Genomic DNA, 19372 nt, shown 5'->3' on the forward strand with positions numbered 1-19372 from the left:
AGTTATGCATGGTTTTACTACATGTTTTGTTTCTAACTTAGGGATATGAGAATTGATAAGGGAAATCGCAATTTTTCAGACCCCCATAGCAAACCAAATTGTTTACGCTTTATGTTAAACATCTTTGTAGTGTTTGGTGCATAATAAACTTTAAAAGTTAGAAAGTCGCGTGCGAGTTGCAGTGTTTATGTGGGTCTGTCTATACGGTGCTTTACGGTAATTCACTACACGCTGCTTTTCTGTCCTCGAACCGTACGTCGCTGTTTATGGTTTGCAATGCATTGGTGGTCTGTCTCTCGTAATGGTTTAACATATAGGTTTTCTCTTTTTGTCGATTACAGGCAAAGCATCTTTATTAAAAGATTACGACTGCAAAACGAATCTGACCATTTCTAAGAGCTCCGGTAAATGATGGACATCATGAACACTGTTGGTTTTCACACACAGCTAACATCCATAATGGAAGTGTTGGCGAATGCAGCTGTTGTTGAAATAGGCAAACTTTTCGAAGATCATTACGCTCTGTTGGGATTAGAGATAAAGCGATGTACAAACGAAAACGACTCTCTGAGAAAGAAATGTGTGTTTCTGGAGACTGAACTTCAGGCTGCACGGAGAAACACCAGCAGGATGAACGAGACTGAAGCTTCATTCAGCGACGGACCGACAGGTTATTTAATTTATATAACTTTACTTTGTTCTGTTTTATATTGCAAGTGTGTGTATTAAAGGCACGTGGCTTGTTGAGAACGAAGACATTGTGTCAAATTTAGAGACACCCCTCGCTGCAGCCTGCAGCGCGATGACGTGGTGGATTAATCCAATACGTAGTGGATGTTCAAACACGCATGCGCAGTGAATATAATGTTACGCGCATGCGCGGTGGTGTGTTGTTGTTGTTGTTGTTGGTTAACAATCGCACGTGCTTTGGTATTTCAAGAAGAATCTGCCGAAAAACGATGGATTATTTAACAACAGTGATTGTATAAAGGTAGGTAATTAATCTTTATTTACTGATTTGTTGTTTCAACATGTATTGTGTAACGTTAGTGTTAGGTGTCCGAAGCGGTATAAGATTGACTTAATATGCTCACAGCGATTCTCATTTAAATCTTATAACATTACTTCAGAACATATATGCCAACCGTGGACAGACTGCAGGTCTAATGTAAAACTAACCTGATTTTGCTAGGCTAACTAATGATTTTTTTGCTATTGCATTGTTCTAGAGGAATGCCTTTTAAAATGACATTTGCCCAGTAATTTAAGGTGCACATACTGTAACCATCACTTAATCTTAAATTAATACATCTGGATTGTATTTTTTATAAAAGAGACTTAGTACTTGTATGTTAACAATCCTTTGCATTTTTATTTGAAAAGGTCAACTTAATGAGATTTTTTTTTTAGATTTGACTGGATTTGGCAAGATGCCCTTGCTCATTAAAGAAGATGGAGATGTGGCTTTCCTCAGACATGCCAGCTTTTTCACCATGTTGTTAGTGAAGCATCTTTCAGAGAAAAGGCTCATGTTGTCTGGCTTGACAGTGAGTTATTAATTTAAACATTTTCCCATAGCTCAATTGGTAGAGCATTACATTACTAGCAAATATCATCAGGGAACACACATACTAAATAAAGCATGTTACTGTAAGTCACTTTGGATAAAAGCATCTGCCAAACGTGTAAATGTAAATGGATGTGTATGCTTATACTGTAGTAACAGTGTTTTTTTATTCATATAAAGTATCCCTAGATTTAGACTTTACATTTAAGTTAATTTTTAATATTTACTTCTCTTTCTTAAAATAGGTTTTGTCAACTGGAACACATTCTCCATGGTGTAAAGATTTATTTAGAGACTGTCCACCTGGTCGAGTTGGAGGAAGGGTGTCCCAGGGACGAATTGTTTATCTATTCTGCATCAGTAAAGCAGTGGTGGCGTGGCACTGACCTTAAACTATTTAAGATCAAACTGTGACAAAAGCTTTACCTGACCTGACTGCAGTCAGTTATATGTGAACCTGCCTGTGAAAAAACAGGATAAGTCTTGAAATGTAATTATGATATAATGAGCATCAAAGTGTTATTTTCATTAATCTCACATTGATTTTGATATTTGACATGATTTTACTCAGTCAACCCCACACACCCAGACAACACTTTCTTTGAACTTTTGCCCTTTGGTGCTAGAGCACTAAATACTAGACACAACAACAGTTTGTTCCTCAGGCTAAAACCTAAACAATTAAAGCACCCATAACTTCCACACCTGTCATAAATGTATATTGTTTATAATCACCACATACTGTACATCTGTAAATACTATTCTAAACTGTAAATATCACCTATTATCTATCTGTACAATAACAGCATCTGAACATCCATACATGCATCACTACACACAATTGTAAAAGAGGAGAAAATATATATACATATACTTATTGTACCATACTGCTTATTTAAATTATTTTTGTTTTTATATGACTAGTGTGTTATTGTCTTTAATTTTACTTAGTTATTCTATGTATGTCCGTAACATGTCACCAAGAGAAATTCCTTGAATGTGACATAAACATCCTTGGCAATAAAGCAGATTCTGATTCAATATTAAAGATATCAAGGTTATATTTTTACAGGATGTTGTTTACATTAAGTAGGATGAGTTTTGATATTTGCAGTCACCGATCATCAGTGAATTGAATAAGCTGTGGGGTAAAAGTTAAATAAATAAACAACTTAAATAAATGACAAGTTATTTTTGTTTCGATTTAACAGTATATAACTTAAATATATATATATATATATATATATATATACATATATATAATTTTTTTAATAACTCCAATACAACACTCAAATAAATTATTAATTAAAACGTTGCATATCATTGCTAATATACCTTATCTTGTTTAAAGATGATTGTTTAATAACGGCTGGGTACGCCACATGTTAAGATAATACATTACACAATGCTAAAAATGTAATATGAGTTTACAGTAGCCTACTCATTCAATACGATCAGCTTTTAGGGATGAATTATGTGATAATAACTGCACTGAACACGCGAAAACATGGTATTATTTTGCACGTGGGTATCCACGTAAGCTTATGACTTCTTAACTAAGCTAGGACCACAGCAAATACGTTTATCGGCATTATCACGGCGAATGTGTTAATGTTTGTGTTCAAATACACACAACCGAGCAAGTGTATTACAGCATTCACTACGTAGTACGTACTGGATTTGGATTTATATTTACTGGGCATGCGTGTTTGAACATCCACTACGTACTGGATTAATCCACTACGTCATCGCGCTGCAGGCTGCAGCGAGGACTTCTTGCAAATTTAACTTAATGTTAGATGGGCTGTGGTTTATGTGAGCTAACCCCCACAAAGACTGAGCTCTAGGGGTGGCACGGTCCATGAAAAAAATCCGAACCGTTCGGTTCGCTTGTCTCGGTTCGGAGCGCGTGTGTACCGCACGGTTCAACGGTTCATGGCATGCGCAATGTAGTCTCATGCCCTGTATGTGACCTCAGATAGCGTGTTTCCCTTTCGCGTGAAAGAAGAGGTGACTGGTTTGGAGTATAAGTACTGCAGGTTATGTTACGTGTAGAAATGGCAAGTGGGAGAGAAAAGGAAGTCTGCCCGCAGTTGGAGGATGCGCCAGCGACAGGAGATCGCCTTCTCTACGACCATTTGTCTAATCTGAGGTACTGAAAGTTTTACGTCTTTTCGTATTCAGCGCTATTTTTAGCCTGTCATTGATACAATTAAAGCGGCTGATTTCCGCGTAGTTTCATTTTGCTAGCGTGTGAAAGTTGCGCGATCTTATTTCAGAAATTTCCCCTCAAAGTAATCAGGACAGAAGTGGTCAAAAGTGGACAAAAGAGACTTTAAGAGATTTAAATATTACAGGTGCAAAGGTTATGTTTCTCTCTCGTCCACATAAACTCTCTGCAGTATTTAAGCAGCCTCTCAGTGATAAACTTAAGAGCTACACTGAAGTTGGCATTTTAATAAATGCAAGTTATCTTTGTGTGCTAAAAATGCACATAAAGTTCATGTAGATGGGAATACACATTCTCTTTTTTGCCAAATAAATGAAAAGCATGTTAAAATCATCAATGTCTTCCCTCTTGCTCTATCAAAATCTCATCTGGCTTTCCTCAGGGATGGTCCCAATAATGTGCTTAGTCAAATTCAGTTTGTGCATGATTACATGATATAACTTTTTTTTTTTAATACTGTATCCTAAATTATGGATAATTAATACATTAAAAAGATAAAACATTTCTGGAGTGTTAAAAATGAAAAAATAACAACAAGAACCGTACTGAACCGTGAACCGTGACCATAGAACCGTGATACGAACCGAACCGAGGGTTTTGTGGACCGTGCCACCCCTACTGAGCTCTTACCCTCAGTTTGTGTACTAGGATTATTCTTGGGTTATTATTAAAAAGGTGTTATTTTTGCTTAGTTATAATGCACAGGATATTGAAACTAGTCACATTAGTTAATAGATTTTAACTGTGTTTAGCGCATCGGCGCGGCAGTGCCCCACCAAAACATGAATCCACTGGAGTAGTATTATAGACCATTTCACAAGATGTATGTAACTTAAACAACACTGGTCCAGAAGCACTTCCTGCTTCCGTTTTTTAACACTAGATAAACGTTGGGATAAAATAAACCAACAGAACATATAAACCTGAATTAACTGAAGTTAAACAAACATCTTAAAGATAATAATACATGTGAAATAAAAAAAAAATAACTGTCACAAACTGTAACAGGAAGTGTTTCTGGACCAGTGTTGTTTACATCATTTGAACTGGTCTATAGGGTGCTTTCTGTCAAAATATGATTGAAATGACTGGAAAGGATTTTTTGGGGATAATTCTACTGCAAAATTATTATTTTACATTTTATCTATTATTAATTTCTAAACTGACTTTTTCTCCTTTTCTCAATCCTAGGCTTTGCCACGTCAGAGTAGTTTATAGTGACTTCCTGACAAAATATGATTTATGGCCCCCTGTCAACGGGCCCCACACCTATCAATCAAAAATTGCATGCGTCACAGTTTTGAGTGACGTTTTAGCCGTCTGTGTCAATCAAAGCGTGGCATTCTTTTTTGTGTCCGTTAGTTGTCATGCAATCGTTTGTCATTTTTATAATGTGTCAATCAAAAAGTTTGGACTTTGGAGGTTAGTGTGAGTTTAAAGTTGTACAGAGATTTTTTTGGCCTGTCATTTTTATGGCTGTGTGTGTGTGTGTGTGTGTGTGTGTGTGTGTGTGTGTCCTCTCTCCCCCACAGCCCCCATTCCTTCCAGATCAGCATGGGGTCTCGAGTGGCTGTGGTTTAGGGTTTTATGACCTGTCCTCACACATACGCACAACCGGCGCAACATCATAAAATGTCTCTGCACAGGTTCACGCCCACTTTTGGGGGAAAACAAACTAGACCTCCCATTGACTTCCATACAAAATAGCTGAACAAAGCAACGTTCGTACACACCCGGCACGCGTAAATAACTTAAGAAATCACTCAGATTAAACATGTCGAGTAATTATCTGTCCACCCTGCCTGCCATAGACCGCGAAAGATACATTAAAGGGACACAAGGCAGCATTTTTATGTTAATAAATCATCTTCGTAAGTCGGTATTTTGTTAAATGACTCATTACATGACGAACGAAGACTCTCTCGCCCGCCCCTACCGTCTGTAGGAAGAATACCCCACTTGCAAGTTCGCTGTATCCGACCCGGTGTCCTTCGGTCTGTAAAGTCTCAGATATAGAAAGCAATTACTCCCAGACACTAGGGGGAGCTAGTAGAGAAATTATACTCAGACTTGCCTTGTGTGCCTTTAACACATTTAATTTGGTCAATATAAAAACATGTCTCTTTCATTCTCACAGAGTCACATTTGTGTATTCACTGTCTTCCCATTGGCCAACAGGGAAGACAGTGAATGATTTTACTTCGTATTTGAAAGTTACTTCGTATTTACAATTATGTCTTTAGAGTACTGAGTGCACTTCTCCGTCCAGCCATACAACTAACTGGCTTAGCGATATTTCCAGAAATCACTGGATGGCGTTGTTACACAAATTTGACGCTGGGAGAATGAAAGAGATATGTTTTTATATTGACCAAATTAAATATGTTAATGTATCTTTCGCGCTCTATGGCAGGTAGGGTGGACAGCTAATTACTCAACATGTTTAATCAGAGTGATTTTATAAGTTATTTACGTGGACTGCCGGCAGTGTACGAATGTTGCTTTGTTCCGCTATTTTGTATGGAAGTCTATGAGAAGTCTAGTTTGTTTTCCCCCAAAAAGGGGCGGTGACGAACTTTACAGTCAAGTTCCTGGAAGTGCCGGTAGTCCGTATGTCCCTGATTACAACACGTCCTTTCCATCATAATGAATACATTGATCGCTTCGCCGGCATTAACAGCCATCTGAACCATCTTATCCCAAGATTTATCCATACTTTTCACGCTGTTTTTTCCTTGAGGTTGTTTACACGTTCGGGATCAGTTTTGCAATAATTTGGTGGCAAGCACACGTCTGCGTCGTTGGATTTTAAAAATGGTTTAAAATGACCCAATGTTGGGTTGTTGTTATGCAACTATGGGGTATAATAACCCAGCAGTTGGGTTAAAATAACCCAGCATTGGGTCAATTTTTAACCCAGTATGTGTTCTGTCCAATAATTACCCATTATGGGTTAAAAAAAATAACCCAGCCATTTTTAGAGTGTTTAAAATTGTTTAAAGAATAGCTCCTCATCTGAGCTGGGCTGTTCCGCTTCACGAACCCCATGGCACGGTCTTTTGGTCCCTACAACGTGATAATTACTACCCCCCCCCCACACACTTTATTAACACATAAACTTTAACACAGCACAGGTTGACATCTGTTCAAGTGATATCAGATACGAGGGATGACCATACACCAGTAGTTACACCATTCGTCAAAGTAATGATTTATGACCCCCTTGACAGGTGGTGTTTTGACAGGTGGTACCCGACCAGCTGTACAACCCTAAGGCCAGTCGTATATTTTATGGGCGTTTTAGAGGCTGTTTACACTTGGCATTAACATGCGTTTTCGTCGATCGGATCACAAGTGGACGACGTTAATGCCAGGTGTAAACGGTGTTCAAAACGTTTTGAACGCGTCCACTTTCGACCACTTTCAACCACATTCAGAGGTAGTCGAAACCACTTTCGATCGGATCGCTTTTGAGTTGCGGAACGCAATGTGGTTGAATGCGTTCGAACAGCCACATGCGACCGCCTTCTCTCCGCCCATTTATCTAATCTGAGGTATTAAACACTAATTTTACGTCTTTTTTGACTTCTGCCGTGAACATACGGTGAACAGCGCTATTTTTAGCCTTTCATTGATAAAACTACTACGGGGTGTTCTCCGTAGTTTCGTTTTGAAAGCGTGAAAGTTGCGCGATCCTATTTCATCAATTGCGCTGAAAATTCAAAGAAAGCTCCAACAAATAAACGTACAAAACACTGTGCAGCATGTATACTTGCTAAACAAGCAGCGGGCTCCGACATAATATAAGTTTGCGTCCATATTAACTCATTATTACTCCCGCTCGCGTTTGAATGACAGCAGAGAGACTCGCCCACCGTCTCACAGACCACCCCCTCACAGTATTCAGGACAGATGCGGTCGAATGTGGACTAAAGAGACGGATTTAAATACCAGGTGTAAACGCAATGTGTCTCTCTCGTCCACTTGTGATCCGATCGATGAAAACACATCTTAATACCAAGTGTAAACAGCCCCTTAGACAGAGAGTGTCCGGACTGTGTGTGTTTTACGATGTGTCAATCAACGTGTTGTTTTTTCCTACGTGTGTGTTTTTTGTCACGCGACTGTCTGTCATGTTTATTGCTGTCAAAAAGTTTTATTGTTTTAGACTGTACAGTTTCTGTCAGTTGTCACAAGCGCTCCATTCTCCCCCTCCTTTCTCGTGCCTGCGCTTCTCAAACCCGCAGCCCTCACAGCGGGTGTGTATATATTATAGGGATGGGCGATATGGCCTAAAATCCATATTGCGTTATACATTGCAGCCTCTTGCGATAGCGATATGTATTGCGATATAATGATTTCAATAGACTCGTTTCAGAACAGGTTATATAGACCCTTACAAAAGCCAAACTGCTAAAAAAGTAAGTAAAAGTAAACCGTTATGGCCAGATTAGTCTTGTTACCTCTCTTAGCTGGAACTTTTGCCTGACACACTCTACAGCAGGGGTGTCCAGACTTTTTTGTGTGGTGATCTACTTTTAAAATGATAAAGCCGACAAGATCTATCTGCTAAAAAACACAGTTAATTATTTTTATAACACTAAACACTTTAAATGCTTGTGGGGACTATACTGTATATATATATATATATATATATATATATATATATATATATATATATATATATATATATATATATATATATATATATATATATATATATATATATTAAGTTAACTTATGTAACTTATGGCTTAAGTCCAAACAATAGATGTTGCATCAGTCTTTTTCACAAGCTCCTCTGTTTCGCTGACGCTTTCATCCATGTTTATTCGGCTGCATCTTGTGGCTCTAAAGTTCGCGGGTAGATTGTGTCATTAACACGCATTATCGCGATAGTGCAATAGATTTAAAATCTCTATCGTATGCCAATTTTCTATCGTTTATATTGCATATCGTTTATATTGCCCATCCCTAATATATTAGGGATGCCAATTTATGCAATTTCCCATATTCGATGATCATTTAAATTAACGATCAATCAATCGAATAATCGTTAACAGTAATAGTGCAATAAGCCTTCACTGCAGTGGCATATAGCCAATGACATAAAAGTGTGCATAAAAACGACAGCTTCCTCACGCGAATTAAAAGATTTTATTTTGTCTAAATAACATGCTAGTGGGATTGTAAAATAAGTTAATCTAGTTGTTGTTTTGATAAAATCATCAATTTAAACTTATCTCGTAATGAAATATAATGACTAATAGACACAGTGTATAACTCCGCCTCACATTGGTACTCTGCAACAGACGCATGAAAGTCCATGTCAAAATAACAGTTTTATTATCATCAAGTGTTATTTATCAAGTTGTTTACCTCGCTTTCCGAGTCGTTGATACACTGTTTGTAATTATATCCAAGAAGCACACAAAGGGCACTTTTCTCGTCGTCACCTCAGCTTAGACGTACTTTCAGCAAAGATGCTTATATTACGGAGATGGCAACCTTCCATTAGAAAACACGCAGCGCCTCAGCCAGTCAATAATGATGATCAGTGATATATGTTGCGGGCATTCAGGGTGTAACGACAGTCAGTTACAGTTTACATTTGACAGTTTCTTGCCATAATTTAAGATTACATTTTAATCTGTTCATTAAAAACGGCTTCTGGTCTCCTTCTCTGTATATAGCAGCGTTGCTATGCTAATGTTGCAGGCTTCCCTGAAGAGGGTCTTTGCTTTCAGTATCCTAAACGTATTTGCATTTTCTGCATCGGATCAGATCCACTGCGGATGTCTTTTCGTTGCGTTGGCAGCCAGCCAGCCTCGTCTCGCATGACGTTAAAAAGCACATGCGTGTGCTTGGCATCGAGCATCGTTGTGATCATAGCTAGTAGTTTAACTTTTGCTGGACTCAGTTTGGATGGAGCAGAGCTGGTATACTCAAGCCTATTGGTACGTATATCAGTTTTTACTGTTTTCGTTCCAGGGCTCAAAATTAACTTTTTTATTTGGTAGCACTGGTGCTCCCAACTTTAAAGAGTTAGGAGCACCAGCAAAAATTTAGGCGCACTCATCCAAAAATTATGAAGCACCACAACTACAATGTATTATAAAGTGAATAGATTTATTTTATAAAAAATTAAACACCACAACTGGGCTTTACACATCCAAGGCCAAGATTTGAAATTTGGTCTTTTTGCTGCATAGATTACTAAAATAATACCCAAATGCTGTTTAAATAATATAGCAGCAATAATAATTTAACAATTACAGGAAACACAAATATGATTACAATAGAAAATCTAGCAAACACGTAAAACACTGATTGAAGGTGACATTACAAAAGTGACCCTAATATAGAAGGCTAATATATATTGGTATTGATAACTGCATTACCAGGATGATATTTCAACTAAATAGGCAATGTTTTTAACAACATACCATCAGCATTGTCGTGTTCCACCTCAACATGGAATACAAGGATGTTTGTCGGATGTCCCTGAAGCAGGATGCGCACATACATCATCAAACACTATTTGATAGACAGGTCGGTGTCTCCATCAATAATGAACACATTTGTCACGACAATTCTTGTGTTTTTGGCACTTTTGCCATGTTTAAGCAAGGTCTCGCGCTTAAATGTATGGATTCTGCCACCAACGCCGTTTTACCTGCAACCTCCGTTTCACAGGATTTACAGTAAACACAGTAACATCGAGTCATTTTCATAGCGGAGCCACTCATAATCTTTAAGCCTCTTTCCGAAAGGTTTAACGTTAAGCCTTATTTTCCGGTGGTGAGGTTGCATTTAAATCCGGACCGTTGTTATGAATTAATACAGTAGTAACATTGGCTGTTGTCGCCTAGTTCTCAATCTCTTCATGCTCGCGGTTCGTTTTTTCACATTTTCACGCTTTGCGTACCAACGTAGCACGGCAACAAGGAATGATTGACATTCATATTAGCCAATCTGCGCTCTTCATTAAACTCAAGAACTTAAAGGTGAATTGGTTATGTAATGTTGGAGAGAATGCTGAACCTGGAACAGCACACAGCATACACAATCTAAATCAAGTCACACCACAACAAAATAGGCAGTGGCAAAAATGCTCCCAAATATATTTTAAGGTCGCACAGATTAAATTTCGAGCCCTGCGTTCCAACATTTTGTCTGATTATTTAAAAACTAAAAATTCGATCTCTGGTGTTGCAGCGAAATTGCCTAAACTGAACAAAGCTAATTGTATAGTAGAACAAAAGCTAGAAATGTCTAAAGGAACATAGAAACTGCATGTCTAAATTAATAGAAGAACCTAAAAATGGCTCTGTATATGTCTGTGCATGTCAGTATATCAGCTAGGGCTGTCACAATGATTCAATAATCGTCTCATTGCGATTGTTTGACCTCATCGCCAGGATTACGTTTACACCTGGTATTTAAATCCGTCTCTTTTGTCCACTTTCGACCGCATCTGTCCTGAATACTGTGAGGGGGTGGTATGTGAGACGGTGGGCGAGTCTCTCTGCTGTCATTCAAACCCGAGCGGGAGTAATTATGAGTTTATATGAACACAAACTAATATTATGTCGGAGTCCACTGCTTTTTTAGCAAGTAAACATGCTGCACAGAGTTTTGTACGTGTGTATGTAAGAGCTTTCTTTGAATTTTCAGCGCAATTGATGAAATAGGATCGCGCAACTTTCACACACTTTCAAAACGAAACTACGGAGATCCTCCGCTTTAGTTTTATCAATGAAAGGCTAAAAATAGCGCTGTTCACCGTATGTTCACGCCAGAAGTCAGAAAAGACGTAAAACTTGTGTTTAATACCTCAGATTAGATAAATGGGCGGAGAGAAGGCGGTCTCTGTGAAACAAAACACGATCAAAACAAGAGCAATACTTTTAATAAGGTAGCCTAACATTTTTCTAACAAACAAACATTCCCATATTAGAAATTAGCAGCACATTAATTACTGACAACGTAAAGGGTATATTAAACATCATATATGTATATTATAACAAAAACGAGTACGCACGCGGCTTCTGTCATCATCTGGTCAGTCAGCTCGCCTTGCAAACAGAAATAAATGAAATCTGACACCGGCTGCTCTGTGACGTGACGCGCGTTTAGCTCCGCTGAATTCAGACAACAGACACATTCAGTTGTAAGTGTTTGCTCTCTCTAACGAAACTAAATTATTTAATTACACGAAAATATCAAAACGACGGTGAAAGACGGTGTCGCAGTGGGCAAGTGATACACAGGTGAGAGGCTGAAGCACTGGTTATCACCGTTTCACCAACTATTCCGGCAAGCCTAACTTGTGAAGCAAATGCATCAGTTTTTGCAAGAAACTGAAAGTTTTTACAACACTATTAGCGTGAATTTAGCCAATGCAGGAAGCGCGCTTTCCATTTGAGGCGATGTCTTCCACTGGTGGCTAGTGATGGTCGTTTTCGAAGCACTGCTTCATGAGGCTTCGAAACATTTACGAATCTTTTTTTTTCGAATCAGTGGTTCGGAGCTTGTTTCAAACTGGCCAAAGTCACGTGATTTTAGCAAACGAGGCTTCATTACGTCATAACTGTTTCGGAACGTTTCGAAAATCCGATGGTTCACCACTAGGGGGAATTGATCACATGACCAGTGTCTAATAAGTTTAGGTGAACTCGGGTCAGTTTTATTATGAAAGTTCATAAAACATTCATCCTTCTGACTAATAACACTGCCATGTTGTCTACTTTTTGTTTATAGACAGATTTAATGACAAAAATGTGCATAATTAAAAGGGTAGTTAGTTTTATTCATTTGTTTGCCCTAAATAAAACTAAAAACACATAATACACCTTTAACTATGTCTTAATTAAGTTAAATATTTTTTTTTTACCATTTTAATAAAAATCTTGCTATTATTTTGTAAAAAAAGTGTAAAATGTTTGGACACATCTGCTTATACACTTTTTTGACCAGCAGGGGGCGCCAATGTGTGTGGGTTTCGAACAGCTTCGAAAAACTGAATCAATTTTCGAAGCAATTGGTTCAATTGATTCAAAGCTTCGAAAAACTTCGTTTCTACCATCACTTCTGGTGGCATTTGGTGGCTGTTGGCTATGGATGTTGGTTTCTCTGCGCCACCTATAGAGCGGGAGCATGGAGCGCACTTCCTGACTGGCAAAAGCTCTGCATTAACGCTGTAATATATACACACACACACACACACACACACACACACACGCACACACACACACACACACACACACACAGAGTCTTGTTCAAAATAATAGCAGTACAATGTGACTAACCAGAATAATCAAGGTTTTTAGTATATTTTTTTATTGCTACGTGGCAAACAAGTTACCAGTAGGTTCAGTAGATTCTCAGAAAACAAATGAGACCCAGCATTCATGATATGCACGCTCTTAAGGCTGTGCAATTGGGCAATTAGTTGAAAGGGGTGTGTTCAAAAAAATAGCAGTGTGGCATTCAATCACTGAGGTCATCAATTTTGTGAAGAAACAGGTGTGAATCAGGTGGCCCCTATTTAAGGATGAAGCCAACACTTGTTGAACATGCATTTGAAAGCTGAGGAAAATGGGTCGTTCAAGACATTGTTCAGAAGAACAGCGTACTTTGATTAAAAAGTTTGATTGGAGAGGGGAAAACCTATAAAGAGGTACAAAAAATGATAGGCTGTTCAGCTAAAATGATCTCCAATGCCTTAAAATGGAGAGCAAAACCAGAGAGACGTGGAAGAAAACGGAAGACAACCATCAAAATGGATAGAAGAATAACCAGAATGGCAAAGGCTCAGCCAATGATCACCTCCAGGATGATCAAAGACAGTCTGGAGTTACCTGTAAGTACTGTGACATTTAGAAGACGTCTGTGTGAAGCTAATCTATTTTCAAGAATCCCCCGCAAAGTCCCTCTGTTAAAAAAAAGGCATGTGCAGAAGAGGTTACAATTTGCAAAAGAACACATCAACTGGCCTAAAGAGAAATGGAGGAACATTTTGTGGACTGATGTAAAATTTTTCTTTTTGGGTCCAAGGGCCACAGGCAGTTTGTAAGACGACCCCCAAACTCTGAATTCAAGCCACAGTACACAGTGAAGACAGTGATGCGTGGAGCATGATATGGGCATGTTTCTCCTACGATGGTGTTGGGCCTATTTATCGCATACCAGGGATCATGGATCAGTTTGCATATGTTAAAATACTTGAAGAGGTCATGTTGCCCTATGCTGAATAGGGGTGGCACGGTCCATGAAAAAAATCCGAACCGTTCGGTTCGCTTGTCTCGGTTCGGAGCGCGTGTGTACCGCACGGTTCAACGGTTCATGGCATGCGCAATGTAGTCTCATGCCCTGTATGTGACCTCAGATTGCGTGTTTCCCTTTCGCGCGAAAGAAGAGGTGACTGGTTTGGAGTATAAATACTGCAGGTTATGTTGCGTGTAGAAATGTCAAGTGGGAGAGAAAAGGAAGTCTGCCCGCAGTTGGAGGATGCGCCAGCGTCGTATAAGTTTGGTGTGTGGAAACATATTTTTATTTCATGTTACCCATGATGACAGCGGAAATAAAACAATAGATTGAACTGCAGTCTATGGGTTGAATATGCTCGAACAGCCACAGGAGACCGCCTTCTCTCCGACCATTTATCTGAGGTACTGAACACAATGTTTTACGTCTTTTCGTATTCAGTGCTATTTTTAGCCTTTCATTGATAAAATTAAAGCAGCTGATTTCCGCGTAGTTTCATTTTGCTAGCGTGTGAAAGTTGCGCGATCTTATTTTAGAAATTGCCCTCAAAGTACTCAGGACAGAAGTGGACAAAAGAGACGGATGTAAATATTACAGGTGTAAAGGTTATGTTTCTCTCTCGTCCACATATACTCTCAGTATTAAAGCAGCCTCTCAGTGATAAACCTAAGAGCTACACTGAAGTTGGCATTTTAATAAATGCAAGTTATCTTTGTGTGCTAAAAATGCACATAAAGTTAATTTAGATGGCAATACACATTCTCTTTCTTGCCAAATAAATGAAAAGCATGTTGAAATCATCAATGTCTTCCCTCTTGCTCTATCAAAACCTCATCTGGCTTTCCTCAGGGATGGTCCCAATAATGTGCTTAAAGTCAAATTCAGTTTGTGCATGATTACATGATATAACTTTTTTTAATACTGTATCCTAAATTATAGATAATTAATACATTAACAAGAAAAAATAACAACAAGAACCGTACTGAACCGAGAACCGTGACCATAGAACCGTGATACGAACCGAACCGAGGGTTTTGTTAACCGTGCCACCCCTAATGCTGAATAGGACATACCCTTGAAATGGTTGTTTCAACAAGACAATGACCCAAAACACACTAGTAAACGGGCAAAGTCTTGGTTCCAAACCAACAAAATTAATGTTATGGAGTGGCCAGCCCAATCTCCAGACCTTAATCCAATCGAGAACTTGTGGGGTGATATGAAAAATGCTGTTTCTGAAGCAAAACCAAGAAATGTGAATGAATTGTTAAAGAATCATGGAGTGGAATAACAGCTGAGAGGTGCCACAAGTTGGTTGACTCCATGCCACACAGATGTCAAGCAGTTTTAAAAAACTGTGGTCATACAACTAAATATTAGTTTAGTGATTCACAGGATTGCTAAATCCCAGAAAAAAAATGTTTGTACAAAATAGTTTTGAGTTTGTACAGTCAAAAGGTAGACACTGCTATTTTTTTGGACACACCCCTTTCAACTAATTGCCCAATTGCACAGCCTTAAGAGCGTGCATGTCACGAATGCTGGGTCTTGTTTGTTTTTTGAGAATCTACTGAACCTACTGGTAACTTGTTTGCCACGTAGCAATAAAAAATATACTAAAAACCTTGATTGTTCTGGTTAGTCACATTGTACTGCTATTATTTTGAACAAGACTGTACATATACACATATATACACACACACACATATATATATATATATATATATATATATATATATATATATATATATATATATATATATATATATATATATATATATATATATATAAATATATAAATATATATATATATAAATATATATATATATATATATATATATATATATATATATATATATATATATTCGAATCTCAAAACTGAAAATAGAATGTCAACCCACGGAACGAATATTCAAATATTCGAAAATTCTGGTCCAGCCCTAAAAGAAATGCTCCAAAACTTTCAAAGGAATGTGAATTGCCAAGTAAAACATACATTTCCAAAAGAGCAATTTCAAATTTAGGGATTTTTTTCTGTTTTGAAAATATATATTCATTAAAGAATTACTTTTAAATATGTGTTATGTGTATTAATATTTACTGGCAAAAGATTTAATTTAAATAATCACAACAATGTGTGAAAATTATTTCATGAACAAACAAAAAATCTATGAGAATGAAACGTCAAAGCCCTAAAATAGGCAACTAATCGTCATAATCGTCACAATTTATTAGGCAATTATCTGTCACTCCAAATACCAGCATTATTAATTCAATTTATAGTTTTAGGAGAAAAGGTCCAGTAATTAAAAAAAAAATGTCAAACGGTAAATCTGATTAATTAATTAATGACTTTCTTTGACATTAACACACAATGTATTTAATTGGTCTACTTTAATGTCAACTAATTTTAATAAAATTTTTACAAATGGCTTGTCTACAAAATGTCCAAGGTTAAAGGCCAATGTTAGCTATCAAAATATTGTGATGGAAATAGACGAAAAAACTAGTGCTGGGCAAAGATTAATCACGATTAATCGCATACAAAATAAAAGCCATTTTTTGCACAATGTATGTGTATGTAATGTGTGTAATTATTATGTATATTTAACCACACACACATTTATATATTCATTTCAGAATTTGTATGTATATATACATATATATTTTTTTTTATTTATATTTAATATAGAATATATACAAATATAAATTAATATATATATAAACATGTAAATGTTTCTTAAATACATACATGAATGTGTATGTAGTTATTTATACATAATAATTACATACTGCACACACTCATATATTATCAAAAATCACTTTTTTGTATGCGATTTATTCGCGATTAATCTTTGCCCAGCACTAGAAAAAACATACATTAACGGCTCAAATTTTGTTACAAACTATCTTTACAAATATTAAATGAACTATTCATATGTTGGTGTATCAATGAGCTATAAAGAAGTAGAAATGAAGTATAAAGAAATCGAATGAGTATGATTCGCTAAATAAAATTGACGATACTCACGTTTTGGCATAAGTTTGAAAAACATGGGGTCTGAGAATGCGGGACTCTGGGTGCGGGACTGTAGCTGCAAGCTCAGAGTCTGCGAGCATCGCGGAAGGTACAAATGTGGTAATGTTCCCCAATTAATGCTTGTATTTTTAACAGACACAGGACATCCTGCAATTGACAATGTGTTTGGTAAGAAGTGGTGCATGGACTTGTGGAGAGACGAGGAGTCAAACATTTGTCAAAATGAGGAGACGAATCTGAGCTCTTCAGCTAACACAGTAGAGGTTGGTCTTACATACAGTACCACTGTTGATGCTCTCTTAAAAAAAGTACCTCTTAAGGTCCCTTATTTTTGATCTCTTTCATCTTTTGTTTCTTAGACAGTTGATTTGTTGAATGAAGAAGCAGAAGGGATCCTGATTAAGGTTGAGACGTTTGAGGATTGCCCAAGTCAAAATAAAACTGAAGATAAAAGCAACAGTTTAAGTAGTACAGGTATGAGAAGTTGTATTCTCAATTGTATTAATTATTTTTACATAATTTTCATATTTTTCTGATCTTTGTGTGTGATGTCATTACAGGACCTGCAGTGGGCAGCAATGAGAGATGTGATGCTGAGAGTTCAGCAGATTTGATCACATACACAATACCTACATGTGACCAAGTGCAATCAAACGCACCGCAGAGACAAACTGATAAACCAACTCCTAATACAAGACTTTCTACACATGGAAACAGTCCAACACAGCCTCATTTGATGACTGATGAGGTTGTTTCAACCTTTACCAGTAGCGCTAAATTCAGCAGTACACAAAACCAGACAAGCGCTTCAGGAATTAAAAAGATTGAATGTATATTCTGTGGAAAAACCTTTAACCTTCGAAGATGTCTGAACTTACACATGAAGACACACACTGGACCAAAGCGTTTTGGCTGTACAATCTGTGGCAAACGATTTTCTAAAAAAAGATACCTGCCAATACACCACAGGATCCATACGGGTGAGAGGCCGTATGCGTGCATGGTCTGTGGGAAGAGTTTTGTCCAAAAGTCTTATCTTACTAAGCATCTCCAAACCCATACCAGCTAAAGCATCTCCAAAGCCATACCAGAGTAAATCCTTATAGTTGTGTCAAATGTGGTAAAAGTTACACAAACAAATGGGCTTTTGATATACACCAGTGCTAAAAAATATGAAAGTAAATAATCTAATAATGAACATCTATTTTTAGCTTTAGTTTGAAAACTTCCTGTCAGTATGTTTCTGTTACAACAGCAGTGTTGACTACCTATGAGGCTTTTTATAGGCCTACCAGGATAAGAAACATTTTGTTTTGTTTCTTAAATATAAGTTTACACTGTTGTTATTTTTCACTAAAGTTTTTATTTGAAGAAAATGTTACAGTTATACAGTTATACAGTAGCCTGTATATCACAAATATATATCAGAAATATAATAAAAAAGTAACTAAAAATAATTCAATAAATATATTTTTAAAATTATTGTTATGGCACATTTCTAAGTGTTATTATTATTATATCTGTGATCCGATCACTAAGTAAAAAGCATGTATACATCATAGTATTTTTTTTTTCCGCTCATTTATACTTTTGGGTTGACAGGTTCTAAGTCTGAAGATATTTGTACCTACACATCCCTCCCAGCCAACACATGATGAACCAGTTACACAAGTTATTTGTCATTTTTGATCTTATTCACTGGCAACGTAACTGTAATGTCCCAGGCATGCAATTTCATTAACGTTAAAGTGAAGTACTAATTCACATCACCTTTACTATCTCCTAACATTGCAAGATAACCAAGGATGGTCTAGTTATGTAATATTTACGTACTATTCTCATCATGAATGTTACTGGTATGAGTGATGAGTGCTTGCAAACTTTTTTTTACAAATATTTCCCTGTCACTGAATAAATATACTTTTGTTTTTCTTCTCTTAAAATAAATATTTTTATATTTTGTGATTGAATCATAATGTGGGCTTATTATTTTATATAAATAAAAACGAATTAATACTTTTTGAAATGAGAGCTAGATCTTGCATTTTAATAATCTATTTTTCTTAGAAACCATGTATCTATAAAAACATTTTAATATAACATTACAATTTTATATTAAAATGTTATATTAAAATCAAGGGCAATTAAAACCACCAAAATCTAAGTTTGTGTTTTATATATATAAAGAGTTTCAAAACGAGATAACTCCGTTTTTTTAAAAAATTTTTAATTCTCATTAAGTAGGAACATTTATAGCTTAACATCA

The 19372-nt window shown here is 36.8% G+C and overlaps 1 protein-coding gene and 1 long non-coding RNA gene across 3 annotated transcripts; both read left to right on the forward strand.

Moving 5' to 3' along the window:
* The first annotated feature begins 224 nt into the window (after positions 1 to 224).
* Positions 225 to 19110, forward strand: LOC135745013 (uncharacterized). Of its 2 annotated transcripts, none has more exons than XM_065263387.2 (5): positions 225 to 252; positions 342 to 670; positions 17242 to 17369; positions 17466 to 17580; positions 17667 to 19110. In XM_065263387.2, exons 2-5 carry the CDS (start codon positions 409 to 411, stop codon positions 18173 to 18175), a joined length of 1014 nt encoding a protein of 337 aa, XP_065119459.1. In that variant the 5' UTR covers positions 225 to 252; positions 342 to 408; the 3' UTR covers positions 18176 to 19110. The 2 variants fall into 2 exon arrangements, with proteins under 2 accessions (XP_065119459.1, XP_065119461.1); XM_065263389.2 differs by lacking the exon at positions 225 to 252 and having other exon boundaries at positions 267 to 670; positions 17667 to 18086; positions 18709 to 19108.
* On the forward strand, positions 871 to 2674 carry LOC135744975 (uncharacterized). The gene is made up of 3 exons (XR_010530903.1): positions 871 to 991; positions 1411 to 1547; positions 1813 to 2674. It is a non-coding gene; the product is annotated as an uncharacterized lncRNA (long non-coding RNA).
* Positions 19111 to 19372: the final 262 nt, after the last annotated feature.

Source organism: Paramisgurnus dabryanus, chromosome 3 (genome assembly GCF_030506205.2).
Source record: "Paramisgurnus dabryanus chromosome 3, PD_genome_1.1, whole genome shotgun sequence".
Lineage (NCBI taxonomy): Eukaryota > Metazoa > Chordata > Actinopteri > Cypriniformes > Cobitidae > Paramisgurnus > Paramisgurnus dabryanus.

Coding starts and splice junctions, on each gene's coding strand:
- LOC135745013 (XM_065263387.2), top strand. CDS start 409: ATGATGGACATCATGAACACTGTTGGTTTTCACACACAGCTAACATCC. Junction 671..17,241: donor ATTCAGCGACGGACCGACAG/GTTATTTAATTT, acceptor TATTTTTAACAG/ACACAGGACATCCTGCAATT. Junction 17,370..17,465: donor CTTCAGCTAACACAGTAGAG/GTTGGTCTTACA, acceptor TTTGTTTCTTAG/ACAGTTGATTTGTTGAATGA.